The sequence below is a fragment of the Gopherus evgoodei genome, chromosome 7 (assembly GCF_007399415.2).
Source record: "Gopherus evgoodei ecotype Sinaloan lineage chromosome 7, rGopEvg1_v1.p, whole genome shotgun sequence".
NCBI lineage: Eukaryota > Metazoa > Chordata > Testudines > Testudinidae > Gopherus > Gopherus evgoodei.
Genome location: NC_044328.1, coordinates 383,051 through 397,499, shown reverse-complemented (window position 1 = coordinate 397,499; position 14,449 = coordinate 383,051). Strand labels below are relative to the sequence as shown.

Here is a 14,449-nt window from a genome sequence, read left to right as displayed (position 1 = left end):
GTCCCTCTGTCCCTCTCGGAGAGAAGGACCTGCAGCCGAATTGCCGCCGAAGAAGAAAGCGGCGCAGCGGAGCTGCTGCTGATCACGATCGCAGCTTTTTTTTTCCCCCGCCGCTTGGTGCGGCAAAAACCCTGTTGGCAGCAGAGGCACTAGCAAAGCTGCATGTCCTGTAGTAGAAGTCCAGCAGTAAGTAACACTGTCCCCAGACAGGCAGGATGGGGCAACAAGGTCATGGAATTTCAGCCAGAAGAGGGCCACAGGGTGAACACTGCTACAAAGACCTAAGCCAGGCTCCAGCCACATTCCTCCTCCCCTGGGATGAAAAGCATCAGCATGTACACACGACCTTGCAAACTCAGTCCCAGTTTGCTACCAGTACTTTAAAATACATCTCATGCCTTGGTATCTCTCAGTTGTTCCTGCTTCCCTGGACTTTGTTTACTATAGGAAAAAAATCAAAGGCCTAATTCACCCCCAGTGCAGGTATTGGGCTTGGGCATTTTTACCACTTTCTTGTCTAACACTCAGCTCACTTGAGCCTTACAGGCTGGCTGTCCAAGCCTGACGCCTCTGTTTGAAATCAGAGTTTTCCTTCTCCTAGAGCTTGGCTACACTGGAGAGTTGCAGCGCTGGTGATGGGGTTACAGCGCTGCAACTCACTCTGTGTCCACACTTGCAAAGCACAGCCAGCGCTGCAACTCCCTGGTTGCAGCGCTGGCTGTACACCTGGTCTGCTTGGGGTGTAGCGATTCCAGCGCTGGTGATGCAGCGCTGCTCATCAAGTGTGGCCACCAAAAGCGCTGTTATTGGCCTCCAGGGTATTAGGAGGTATCCCAGAATTCCTGTCCACAACAAACCGGAAGCATGGCTGAACTCCGATCTCCCCGTAGCTACTTAGCTAAAAAACAAACACAGCTGCTCTTTGCTCCAGCAAGCGAGCGAGCGGAGGCAGGGGAATTGCTTTGGAATGTTCACAACTGTTTGCTTGAGGAGAGAGAGGAGGGGTAGTCCGTGTTGAGCAGCTGCTTATGTGGTCTAAAGGCTATTTAGGAGTGCATAATTTGCATTTAGTGAATAAGAGACAGGTGGGGGAAAGGTCAAAACTTTTAAAATGATTGAAGGTAGGCACTGTTTGCAAGGCAGGGAGCTGAGAACAGTGTCAGCTCCAAAAATCCACTCTCTCTGTCTCCCCCACGCTCCCTGTCACACTCCACCCCACCCCCCTCTTTTGAAAAGCACGTTGCAGCCACTTGAAAGCTGGGATAGCTACCCACAATGCACCACTCCCAACACCGCTAAAAATGCTGCAAATGTGGCCACACTGCAGCGCTGGTAGCTGTCAGTGTGGCCACACTGCAGCGCTTTCCCTACACAGCTGTACGAACATAGCTGTAACTCCCAGCGCTGCACATCTCCAAGTGTAGCCATACCCCTAGAGGGGTGCCTGCCAAGTTTCACCTGCCTACTCTCTTTCTAACCCTGTTGGGAGTAAACACACACAGGCCCTCTCTGCACTACAGCCTCTGCCCTCACTCCCACAGGTCAGCACTTTCCCCGCATAGCCGCAGTGGGGCTGCTACCTCCAAGGGAGATGCAGGGCTCCAATAGTTTCCCCAAGCGCAGTAGTCACATTCTCCAGAGCTTAGCCGCGCTCTTGGGGCTTGGCTATACTCGAAACTCCAAAGCGCTGCTGCGGGAGTGCTCCCGCGGCAGCGCTTTGAAGTGCGAGTGTGGTTGAGGTGCCGGTGCTGAGAGAGCGCTCCCAGCGCTCCAGATACTCCGCCTCCCCATGGGGATTAGCTTACAGATCTGGGAGCAGCACTCCCAGCGCTGGGGCACTGTTTACACTGGCGCTTTGCAGTGCTGTAACTTGCTGCCCTCTGGGGATGTTTTTTCACACCCCCGAGCAAGAAAGTTGCAGCGCTGTAAAGCGCCAGTGTAGCCAAGACCTTGCTCTCCTAAGGCTCTGGGTTAGTTCTTTCCTTGGCTCCTCCTCATTTAGCATCAGTTGTGCTGCTGCCCTTTGAACTCTCCTCCATTGTAATCTCCCTGCCTTCCCCGCCCTGGAGAAGCTGCAGGCACAAGAAGGTTCCATGCAAACGACAGAGCTCCAGGCAACTGTGAGCTCAGGAATGCAAACAACAGAGCCTGCTCTCCCAGCTGCCTCCGGAGAACAGATTCCACAGGACACAAGCCAGTAGCTAGCTGCAGCCTCCAGCCCTGACCAAATTCCTACTCTTTCTGATGGCTGGAAAGGAGCCCCTGACACAAGATATACAATATGCATCTGATGAAGTGGGTTTTAGCCCACAAAATCTTATGCCCAAATAAATTTGTTAGTCTCTAAGGTGCCACAAGGACTCCTCATTGTTTTTGCTGATACAGACTAACACGGCTACCACTCTGAAAACTGTCAATATGAATAGAGATTCTCAAACACCCCTGCAGCCCCAACAGGGTGCTTCACTAACCAAGCCCAGTTCCCTGCATCCCAACCCCAGAGGGCAGAGCTCTTGCCCCAGCAGATGTGCCCCTCTTTTGTCCTCCCCTCCCCCCTCATCACAGCCACCCACCCACACTCACTCACTAACCTGCTCTCAAGCAGGAAGCTAAACCCCAGAGGGGTTTTGTGCCCAAATCAACAACAGATATCAAAGAACAATCCATTCAACAGCTATGCAGTCTGCACCCTCCAGCTGTGAATTTAAACCTCACAAGCTATTCAGTCAGTACTTGGGTGGGATTCGTCTAGGGCAGGGGTCTGCAACCTTTCAGAAGTGGTGTGCCATTTATTTACTCTAATTTAAGGTTTTACATGTAATACATTTTAACGTTTTTAGAAGATCTCTTTCTATAAGTCTATAATAACTAAACTATTGTTGCATGTAAAGTAAATAAGGTTTTGAAATGTTTAAGAAGCTTAATTTAAAATTAAATTAAAATGCAGAGCCCCCCGGACTGGTGGCCAGGACCCGGGCAGTGTGAGTGCCACTGAAAATCAGCTCGTGTGCTGCCTTTGCCATAGGTTGCCTACCCCTGGTCCAGGGAAAGCTCAGGTGCTGCAGAATATGGAGTTGGCGGCTGACATGAGCAAGGGACCTTCCTCCCTCTGATATCAGTGACCAGCTCACTACCAGGGACAGCTAGGCTGCTAGATGTCACCTTTTGAGATCCCTGATCTCTCATGGTGATTACAAATCCCTCCTCTTAGGGAAGTGTCAGAGGATCAGCCCTGGTGTCTTTGCCCAGTGGAATTCTGCAAGGTGGTAATTGGCCTCCCTACATTTCCAAATAGATACAGTATCTTTCTTCCCTTCCCATCTCAAACTGCTGCACAGCATGATTGCTGTGAGCTGCTGTTAAATAGCTGTCAGGTTCCACCCGGGGAGGGCTGCATGGCAGAGTTGGGGGAGTGGTTCCTAGATACAGTTACTGAAGCACCCTGAAAACCAGTAGGGTGAAGCACTATAGAAATGGAAGATTATCAGATAAAATACCCAGTGAGTCACAAGTCATCACCAGCCGAACGTCAGTCAAAAGCTAACAGGGATGGACAAAGCAGGGTGATCGCTTGCTACCTACCAAAAAAATGAAAAGCAGAAATGTGGTCTAGCAATCTGTGCAGGTGGCTGGGAGCCAGGACTCCTGAATTCAAATCATAGTTCTGAATCTGACCCAGTAACTCTGGGCAAAGTCCCTTCCTCTCTCTGGCTCTGACAATGATTTTGACTCGCAGTGATGGTTATTTAACATCTGTAATGAGCTAACTTTGAAAATGTAATTCACTCATCGGCTGTTCTCACTGTACTGTCTGCTGTGCAATGGATTACTACAGCTCATGGCAGGGGGCTGGTCTCGCTGGTAGCTCTGGTGTTGGGACGAGGAGCACAAAAATCCCCTACACTTTGCACTGTGTCCCAAGCTAATTCCCAACCAATTTTGTTTTGTACCTTGCTTTTCCTTCCTGGTCCGTACAAACTCACAGTGCCTCAGGGCACTGGGGGCTGTCCGTCTGTAACAGCTGTTCCGTTGCCAGGAGTCTGCATCACTTGCTCTCTCAGCCTCATGCTCCCAGGTCCGGCTCCAGTCTGAACGCCCCATACGTTTCCTTGAGTTTCCATCTCCCAAACTCTCCAAATCCAGCTGCCTGTGCTTTGTGGCCACTTTCTCTGGCTCCTCAAAGCCACTGTATTCCACATCCCAAGTCCTGGGCTCTCTGCTCCAGATGTCTGGTCCCAGATTAGACACCTCACAATTTTCACTGATTCCAGCCTGATTCCTACAATCCGTAACACAGCTCTCGGATTTCCTACAGGGCTCAAAATCCTGGTCTAAATTCCTGAGGCCCATATTTGAGCCTTCCCACTTCCTGTAGCTCCCAGAGTCTACATCCCTGATATACTGTCTTTCTGTCTTCCTAGAATCTCTATCCCCATCTGCTCTCCTGTGGTCTGTATACTGAACACTTCCCTTTCTATAACCCCCATAGTCTTCATCCTCTCTATATCGACTATCTGTTTTCCTATACTCCTCATCTGCTTTCCTACAGTTCATATACTTAGTATCATCTTTCCTGTAATCCTCATAATCCCCATCTGCTCTCCTGTGATCCATACACCAAATAACTCCCTTCTTATGATCTCCATAGTTTACATCCTCTCTATACTGTCTTTCTGCCTTCCTAGAATCTCTGTCCCCATCTGATCTTCTGTGGCCTGTATACGGAACACCTCCCTTTCTATTACTCCCATAGTCTTCATCCTCTTTATATCGGCTATCTGCTCTCCTACGGTCCATATACTTGGTACAATCTTTCCTGTAATCCTCATAGTCTCCATTCGCTCTCCTGTGATCCATATACCGAATAACTCCCTTCTTATAATCCCCATAGTCTTCATCATCCCTATACTGGTTTATTACCTTTCTGGAATCCCCACAGTCACGTTCCACTCTCCTACCGTCCACATAATGACTTTCTCCCTTCCTGTAATCCCTGTAGTCCTCATCTACTTTCCCATGCTCCATATACTGGCTTTCTCCCTTCCCATTAGGTTCACATTCTCTGTCCAGTGATCGGGAGTCCACATACTGCCGTTCTCCTCTGTATTTGTCATTCCAGCCATGGTCTCTGTAGAGCTTATCCAGCTCAGTGATGTCCCCTCTCTTTAGAGTCCTGCAGTCCTCATATTCCCAGCTGAGGAGCCGGGTCTCCTGCTTTGGAACTTTGGCCCCGTTTCTTGCCCTGGAGTAAGCGCACATGTTTCTCTTGGCGTGCTGAGTGCCCAGCCCTGGTCAGTACCAAGAGCCCAGGCCCAGACTCGGGGCCTGGCCTGCAGCCACCTCTCTTCAGCGCTCCAGGACTCTTCCTGTTCCCTTCTGAAACTCTCTGCCTGAATTCACTTGTAAGACTTTAACCTTCGTACCCAATCAGCAGCCAGCTCCAGCCTCTCCCATCTGCTGCCCGAGGTAATTATTAACCAGCCCTCTGTGAGCTGAGGCTGCGGATTGGATGGGCCTGCCCTGCCCAAACCGGCTTCTCTGCTTTGTTGTGCTGAAGACGCAAGCCAGCGACCTCCCCGAAGGGCCTTGCAGGCTGCACAGAGGCAGGGAAGAGCTGGCACTGGGGCATCAGGTAGCCTCACACTGAGAACAGCACACACCCATGCCCCGCCCCCGGCAGAAAAAGAGAAACAAGCAGGGCCACAGGAAATCACAGACCAGTTAGCTCCTGTGGAGCCCTCCACAAATGAGGGTAGCAAACCTCTCCCACATGTTCCCAGGGCTCTCCCCAGCTCTCCCTGGCCAAACTTCAGGGGGTTGCCTTGATTATTCACCCACAGAGCAGAGTCATCAGCTGCCACGACAGAGAGGAGGAGCAATCAGGCTACACAAGCTCTTCCTGCAGGGCTGTCCTGGGGTTCTGCTGTAACCTGAGCTGGGCAGCGTCTAAGGTCATGTCTATATTAGAGACCGTGCAATGGCACAGCGATACCACTGCAGCTGCACCAGTGTAAGGTCTCCCGTGTAGCTGCACTACGCAGACGGGAGAGAGCTCTCCCGTCAACATAATTAAACCATCCACAAGGAGTAGTGGTAGCTATGTTAGCAGGAGAGCGTCTCCCACCAAAATACCACAGTCCACACCAGAGCTTCCGTCAGTGTAACTTATGTCACTTGAGAGAGTGTTTTTCTCACACTGTTGCATGATATAAGCTATATCATCAAAAGTACTAGTGCAGACACAGCCCATTAGTCACACAGACAGTGAGAGCTGCCCCGTTCAAGGCACAGTCTCTTGCCCTACACAGGTCAGTCACACAGACGGTGAGAACTGCCCCTGTTCAGGCACGGTCTCTGCCCTACACAGGTCAGTCACACAGACGGTGAGAGCTGCCCCGTTCAAGGCAGAGTCTCTGCCCTACACAGTCCGTCAGTCACACAGACGGTGAGAACTGCCCCTGTTCAGGCACGGTCACTGCCCTGCTCAAAATTAATGACTGACATATTCTCTTCTGCTCTGGCTTCCCAAAGGGAACATTCTGAACATGGCTGCGCCTTCTCTGGGATTCCTCCTAGTCTACCCTGGGATGTGGCCAAAGCCTTGGGTGGCTTGGAGTAAGCTCTGCCCTGCTCACTCTCGTGTCTAGCTCCAATTAACGTGGCATCCCGGGGATCATTCCTGCCATGGTGGGTGGTTCTTCACCTACAGGCTGGTCTGTGAGGCACTGTGAGCCTCTCCAACTGAAGAGAGACAGCTACTGCTTGACATGTCATCCATCTTGGCATTGTTGCTCCTGAAGGACTACTGGCCTGCCAGAGGCCAATAGAGCTGTGCTGGGTGGGCCGTGTTCATTCCTTCTCAACGGGTCCCACTAAGCCAGGCTATGCCTACACTAGAGATCTGTACCGGATGCACCGCTGTAAGATCTCCCATGTAGCTATGCTGATGGGAGACAGATCTCCTGCTGGCGTCATTAAACCACCCCCAAGGGGCAGCGGTGGTGCTCTCCCACTGACATAGCACTGTCTGTACCGGCACTTCTGTCAGTAAAACTTATGTCACTCAGGGAGTGGTGTTTTCACACCCCTGACCAACAAAAGTGCTCCTGTAGACATAGCCACAGGGTTCAGATGTTCCCTTACTGGCCGTGACCAGCTGGGAGACGCCTGCGTCCCGACTGCAGGAACTTCCTTCTGTGCCTCCCACTGCAGGATAGACCCTTCTGACATGGCAGGTGCTGGTCATGAGGCCAGACAGGCTGCTTCAGATTCATCTGCCATCTTCAGTCTTACATTGGATCTGGCAGAGCGGGCTGCAGAGCTATCTATCTTCCGCCTGAGAGTGGTATCTGCTGCCCAGCACTGTAATATCTGAGTGCCCTCCACATCGAATTGACAGCAAAAGCAGAGTCCCCAGTGGACTCCATGGAGTGTCTGGCTCTTCTCCCTTTACAGGGTGAAAACTCTGCCTCAGAGAGGGGTTTGGGTTGTTTTAAAATGTATTAATTTACTTCTATTTTTTAAAGTTGATTTGTTTCAAGGTTTTTGTTTGTTCAAGGATGGCAGGTTGTTTGGGATAAGAGGGGTGTCCATGTTAATGAAAGCTCCAGTGTGATACACTTTCTCCAGCCCGTTCTATTTAGGGGTTGGGCTGCTCTTGTCAAGGCAGAGGGAGCTGCAGCCACCAGCCTGGAGGTAATGAACTTGTCAGCAGCCAGGGCCTGGTCTTCATTCAAGAAGAATGCACAGAGTCCGCCTGTCAGGTGGAGATGGTTTTAATGAGTACTGAGACAGGGTCAGGCTGGGTACTACATTAACTACTGGAGGGTGATGCCCCCAACTGAGGAGAAGTGGAGGTGGTTAACAGCTCCTCAGAGCAGTTCCTTATTCTGATTGGTATAACTTAGGTCTTTCCTAGGTTTAGTTTAGCCCAGCTGCTCCTCAGGCACACTACAATCTTTGTCTGGCCCTGCATTACCTGGGAGATATTGGGGTCTGCTCTGGACACAGGGATCCGTACACCAGTGTTCTACTAGCATACTGCTGACACCACCACCTTTGGGAGTGGTTTCCAGAGGCTCTGAGGGACACAACACAGCCAAATATCCAGAGAGAGGAATAGCACGACAGCTGCACATCAGAACCATGTGGGACCGGTTGGGAAGGAATAAACAAGGCCCACACAGCGCAGTTCTGTTGCCCCAGCAGGACAGGTAGGCCAGCCAGCCGTACTTCAGGAGCAATACTGCCAAGGCAGACAATAGGTCAAGAAGTAGCTGCTTCGGCATCTCATCTGTGTCCATTGTCAGGTCATCGGTCCTCAGTGTGACCAGCACGGCTCTGGTTCTATGCCCTGGCCTGGACCACCTGGGAGGGATCTAGGGCCTCAGCAGAGGCAGCTGCTGTTGGAATCGGTTCCCTGCCACCCCCTTGACAGCTGTGCCAAGATGGGGTGATCAGTGCTGGGATGGGTGTTGGTAAGGACCTTAGCAACAAGGGCTAGGATCCAAGGACCACAGGCCAGGGCATCTGCCAGAGGATTTTGGTAATTTCTCCCCCCAGAAGGCTCAGGTGTTCCCCTGCTGACCTTGAGCACCTGGGAAAGGCCTGGGTCCAGGCTGCAGGGACTCCCTTCCATGCTTCCCTCTGCAGGATAGACCTAGTTCTGACACAGTGGGGCCAACACTGTTCTTCTGGTGAAGGATCTTCCAGTCTCAGTCACTGCCATGGCACAGGATCAGCCAGATCCTTCCCCTGTCCAGGGCAGGGGGCTCCCACCTCATCCGTGGGGAAACAGCGCCCTGGCCAGACGAATCCCCCATCAGGGAATATTCCCCCAGGTTCAGCATTACATCAAATCATCTCTCCCTCCCCGGTGCTTTGCAGGTTGTTATCCTCTCTCCCCCAACCCAAAGTTACATGGATTTATTCGCTTTTAATCAAGGCCCCATGTGCTCTGAACCAGACCGACCTAAATTCTGCAACTAGAACCCTGTATTCTGCAGCTCTACAACAGGAGGTTTGTGACAGTTTTGTTTAAAAGACAGAATGGAGATCTGTAATTAATTCAGTAAAAAATGCAGACCCCCTAGCAGAAGCTCTAGTGCTATTTGTTCTGATGGTGAATCCAAACGAGCATATGCTGTGCCCATGGTTTCAGTGGCCACTAGTGTTTGTGTACTGCTAAAAGAGCTGGATTGCAGAAGCACTAAAGTGGGTGAAGTGGCACCTGGAAGGGGAGAGAGGTGCTTTAGGAGTGTGAGAGAAGCACACAGGTCAGATGTTTCTGTTAAAATGGTCAGCAGTGAAACAGTTAACAATGTTGATATTTAACTCACCATCTTTACATTTCAGTGACAACACCCCATTGAGAGAAATGGGGCAGGTCTTCCCTCTTAGAGCAACTGTTACAGCCTCTTTGCAAATTCAGGCAGATATCACTGCACCAGTTACTCTCAAGTCATAGAATCATAGAATATCAGGGTTGGAAGGGACCTCAGGAGGTATCTAGTCCAACCCCCTGCTCAAAGCAGAACCAATCCCAACTAAATCATCTCAGCCAGGGCTTTGTCAAGCCTGACCTTAAAAACCTCTAAGGAAGGAGATTCCACCTCCCTAGATAACCCATTCTAGTGCTTCACCACCTCCTAGTGAAAAAGTTTTTCCTAATATCCAACCTAAACCTCCTCCACTGCAACTTGAGACCATTACTCCTTGTTCTGTCAGGTACCCTTTCAGGTAGTTGAAAGCAGCTATCAAATTCCCCCTCATTCTTCTCTTCTGCAGATTCTGCAAATTCCCCCTAATCATTTCTGTTGCCCTCCGCTGGACTCTCTCCAATTTTTCCACATCATTCTTGTAGGGTGGGGCTCAAAACTGGACACAGTACTCCAGATGAGGCCTCACCAATGCCGAATAGAGGGGAATGATCACATCTCTCAATCTGGTGGCAATGCCCCTACTTACATAGCCCAAAATGCCATTAGCCTTCTTGGCAACAAGGGCACACCGTGTTTAAGCTTTTCTTGACCATCATAAGCATGGGAGAGTTATTTTTTCTAATGGAAGCTGAAATTCTGGACTCCACAGAAAGGCAGGTGCATGGGACTCAGCTCAGGTTCACTGCTCTTCTCTACATACTCTGATTTGTCTGGCACAGAGACGTCCAGAGCGGAACACAACTTCCCATGGCTCTGGAGCTCAATCTCAGGCAGGAGCCATTCAACAAGCCTAGTGCCAGAGCTGGCCAAAAGCTGCCACCTGTCTCTCCACAAAGAGTCCTGTGGCACCTTATAGACTAATAGACGTATCTGAGCCAAAGTTTTCGTGGATGAATACCCACTTCATCTGACAAAGTGGGTATTCACCCACGAAAGCTCATGCTCCAATACGTCTGTTAGTCTATAAGGTGCCACAAGATTCTTTGTCGCTTTTTACAGATCCAGACTAACACGGCTACCCCTCTGATACTTGTCTCTCTACAGGCACTGTCAGATCTGCTGTTTCCAAGGAGTTGCCTTCCTCTAAGGCAACTCTGGGCCTGCTGCTTCCCCTACAGCAAACAAGGGGAGAGAGGATGGGAAGCAGGGAGAGAAGGACAGGAGGGAAACAAGGATGAGGAGTGTGAAGGGGGAGCAGTACAAGGGGAGGAGTGGAGAGTGGGGAAGGTGAGCCTGAGGGACATAGGGAAGGATAACCGAGGGGGGTGTCAAAAGAAGGGAAGGAGATGGGGGAAAAGGGAGGGGACATTGGGGAGCCTCATTAATGAAAATTAGTACAAGAACAACTCGGACAAAAATAGACAAACTTCAGAACCCAGAAGGAAAGAAGAGGAGCCAGTTGCCACAGCGGCCTGCTCAAGGGCGGGGCCAGAACCCCCATAACACAGAGAAAGGGCCAGTACCTCCCACACCCTGATTTCCAGTGCTGCTGCAGTCTCACCTCTCAGCTCCTGCAACTCTGCGTTGAGGTTTTTGATGTTGGAGTCGCAGAAATCCAGGTTCTCCAGGGTCTCTGATCTCACCAGCTCATCCTGCTGCTCCTCTAGCATCAAGTTCAGCTCAGCTTGAGTCTTGCCATAAGCCTCCAGGTCTTGTTCTACCTCCCGGATCCTTGTCAGCAGAAAGGGGCACTGACGCGCAGCTGCCCCGTCTGAATCCCCCTGGCCCTCCTCTGCCTGTGGCTCTTGCCTGGGCTGGCTTCTGGGCTGAAGCTGTGGAGAGGCCGTGTTCCTTCTCTGACTGCTTGGAGGAGGGAGAGGGGCTGGCCGGGAGGGCCGCACTGAGAAGGAGGGAGAAACAGCTGGGGCTGGGGCATTGGGGCGAGGAGGAGGAGGTCTTAGGCCCTTCCTCGTCTCCGGCAGCCTCCAGTGGGGGGCATACTCTGGGGAGCCACGCACAATGTCCTTCTCTGACCTGTAGTCCAGGATGGAGAAGTGGCGGGAGACCTTCTTGTCCGACTCAGCTCCAGAGCTAGTCAGGCTCTTCTCAAATTGCGCCAGCTGCTCTGTCAGCTTGGAGTCGAGGTCAGTGCAGCTGTCTCCATGCAGCATGGGCGAGAGCCGGTCTGCTCGGGCACCAGGCCATGTATCCAGGCCCTCGTGGGTACCACTGAAGCTGGAAGAGCGGGATTTAGATTTCTGCCTTTGATCTTCCATCCAGCCAGCCAGGTCCTGGAAAAGCGTGCTCCTCCGACCTTCTCCAGGCTCTGCCACAGCCCAGCTGCTGGAAGAAGGGAAGACTTGTCTCCTGCTACTGCACAGGGGAGAGCGTGGTGCCCATGGGGGAACACTGGGACTCTCTCCATCCCTCTCAGGTGAGGCAGGGATGTCCAAGGGCCTTTGCAAGGCCCAAGGGCTCTGGCTGGGCTTCAGTTCAACCGCCTGGCCACGGAGTCTGCTCTTTGGCTGGGGAGGGAGCTGAGGGGTGGGGAAAATGCCATTGATAGCCTTTGCAGAGTCAATGGGGAGGGAGCCCGCTGTGTCCTTGGGAAGGGGCCCCTGGAGCTCTGTGCTGGGAGGGTGCCCTTCCAAGAATGCAGGCTTGGACTGTCCAACCTCAACATCAGAAGGCCCCTCTGACCTCATTGCTGTTTGGGACAAAGTTATACTGGACTTCCCTTCAACATGGTTTGAGCCCCTGGCACTCAGGTCTTCCCCTTCCTCCCCTTGCAGGGGAAGGGCCCCAGCGCAGGCACTTGCTGGGTCCTGATGGATGGCCATTCCACAGCTGCCTTCTTCCTGTGACTTCCCAGTGCCCCTCTTTTCCATGCAGGGAGCAGAGCCCTCCAGCTTGACAAATCGATGAGGAAAAATGCCACGTCTCCCCCTCAGCACACCCTCCAACCAGCCATCTTCCAGTGCCCCCACAATCTGGATTCTGTCTCCCACATCAAAATCCAGCTCCTGGGGCTCCAGCGCTTGGAACTGATAGAGGGCAATGCCATACATGCCCAGCGGCTCCTCACTCCCTTCCTGCCCACCCTCCTCCTCGGGGGGCACATCTGCCACGCCATTAACACTGTAACTCTCGGAGAGCCCCGGCCCCTCTGGGCCACCTATCACTCTCAAGGGACCCAGCAGCTCCACGAAGTCCTCTGGAAAAATCCCGCTTCGACCTCCCAGCTCCCCTGTGAACCAGCCAGGCTCAGGGATATCGACAATGGTGATCACATCCCCTTCCCTAAAGTCCAGCTCCTCCTCCAGCTGGGCAGAGAGGCTCATCAAAGCTCGGGCTTGGCCCAGTGAGTCAGCAGGCACCTCCAAGACAGTGCTTTGAGAGAGCCGGCGGCCCCAGGGCGAGAGGCAAAGCTCCCGCACGCATGACGATGGGAAGAAGCCCCTGGAGCCCCGGCAGCTTCTACCCTGGAGCCAACTGGAGGCTAGGGAGCCACTCAGGATCACCAGGTCTCCTGGGGGAGAATGAGAAACACAGGGTCAGAGACTCATCTCCATGGCAATTTCTTAGTCTTTCCCCATTCCCCTTCCAGGCCTGCTCACCTCCTTCGCCAGCCCAGTCACACACAGTGCAGTGGTGGGGCACCTGCAGCACACCTACATGGTATTGGCCCAGCCCCATAGATGACACCAGGGCTGTGGGACCACCTGTAGACCACCCCAATGCAGCGTATGTGTATCAGAGACAGGCAGAACACGCAGAACTCAGGACACAGGGTACGAAGCGGGCCTGAGTCCTGCAGGTGCAGAGGGGTAGGAGCACAAGGCAGCCTGTGGACCTAGAATCCACAGTGCTGTTAGGAAACCCCTCCTCAGCGCTGAGCTCTAGGTTCCCTCTATTTCCCAAGGCACGAGTGACAGAAAGGGACAGGGGAGGGGTGGGGGAGGGCAGGAGCCAACTGGAGGGAGCGGAGGTTACCTCTCTGCAGCGACAGGCTCCCTGGCTCCTGGGACATGAAGTCATTAGTGCAGACAAACAGCTTCTCTCCCTGCTTCAAACTGGGAATATCCACTGCCTCCACAAAACTGCTGGGAAACTGCCCTAGAAGGAGAAGCAGTTGTCAGCACATGGTTACCCCTTCCCCAGGGGCACAGACTGTCTCCCCCATTCCCAACTCCTCTAAGATCCAACCCATCCCACATCACCACCCAGCCTCCCCCAGGATCTACCTCGTCTCCAGCCCCACCATCACTCAGACTCTTCCCTCCTCTCCCACTCCTTTCCAGGATCCCCTCTGGTTGGCCCCATGGCCCACAGAAATGACCAGGGGTTTGGAAGTCAGGTGCTCTTGAGGATTTCTGAAAATGTTGTTGTTATTTTTTTAAGAAAAATATAGTACCCTCCCCCCTGCATGCCCAATAGACCAACCAACACCCCAGGGCAATGAGCAGCCCACCTGAATTAGAATAATAGAATCATAGAATATCAGGGTTGGAGGTCATCTAGTCCAACCCTCTGCTCAAAGCAGGACCAATTCCCAACTAAATCATCCCAGCCAGGGCTTTGTCAAGCCTGACCTTAAAAACCTCTAAGGAAGGAGATTCCGCCACCTCCCTAGGTAACCCATTCCAGCACTTCACAATTACTGTGACCTCACTGTCACCAACACCCAGACAGGGAAAGCAAACATATAATCTTTAAAAGCAGCAAAGAATCCTGTGGCACCTTACAGACTAGCAAATGTTTTGGAGCATGAGCTTTCGTGTGTGAATACCCACGAAAGCTCATGCTCCAAAACGTCTGTTAGTCTATAAGATGCCACAGGATTCTTTGCTGCTTTTACAGATTCAGACTAACACAGCTACCCCTCTGATACTATATAATCTTTAGCCTCCATCTTCTGTCTTATGACAGGGAAGCCCCATGTCAGGATCAGGATGTACTGGTTATAAAAAGAGGCCCCAATCCTGCAATTGGACCTGCCCCCTGGGGTGCTGCACACAGAGGTCAGATGGCAAGACTCGGGTTGTAAGCTACAAAGTGCTATGGTTATG

The 14,449-nt window shown here is 52.2% G+C and overlaps 1 protein-coding gene across 7 annotated transcripts in view; it reads right to left on the bottom strand.

The window, feature by feature from the left end:
* The window catches only part of DNMBP (dynamin binding protein), an 85,333-nt gene that overhangs the window by 28,644 nt on the left and 42,240 nt on the right, over window positions 1–14,449 (bottom strand). For 4 of the 7 annotated variants that reach the window (XM_030571090.1, XM_030571089.1, XM_030571093.1 and 1 more), the window contains 2 exons: window positions 13,374–13,496; window positions 10,942–12,909 (listed from right to left, as the gene is read on the bottom strand). In XM_030571090.1, coding sequence (XP_030426950.1) covers window positions 10,942–12,909; window positions 13,374–13,496 — 2,091 coding nt within the window. Of the gene's footprint in view, window positions 1–3,950; window positions 6,118–10,941; window positions 12,910–13,373; window positions 13,497–14,449 lie in introns of those variants that run through there. The other 3 variants (XM_030571095.1, XM_030571096.1, XM_030571094.1) reach the window with 3 other exon arrangements.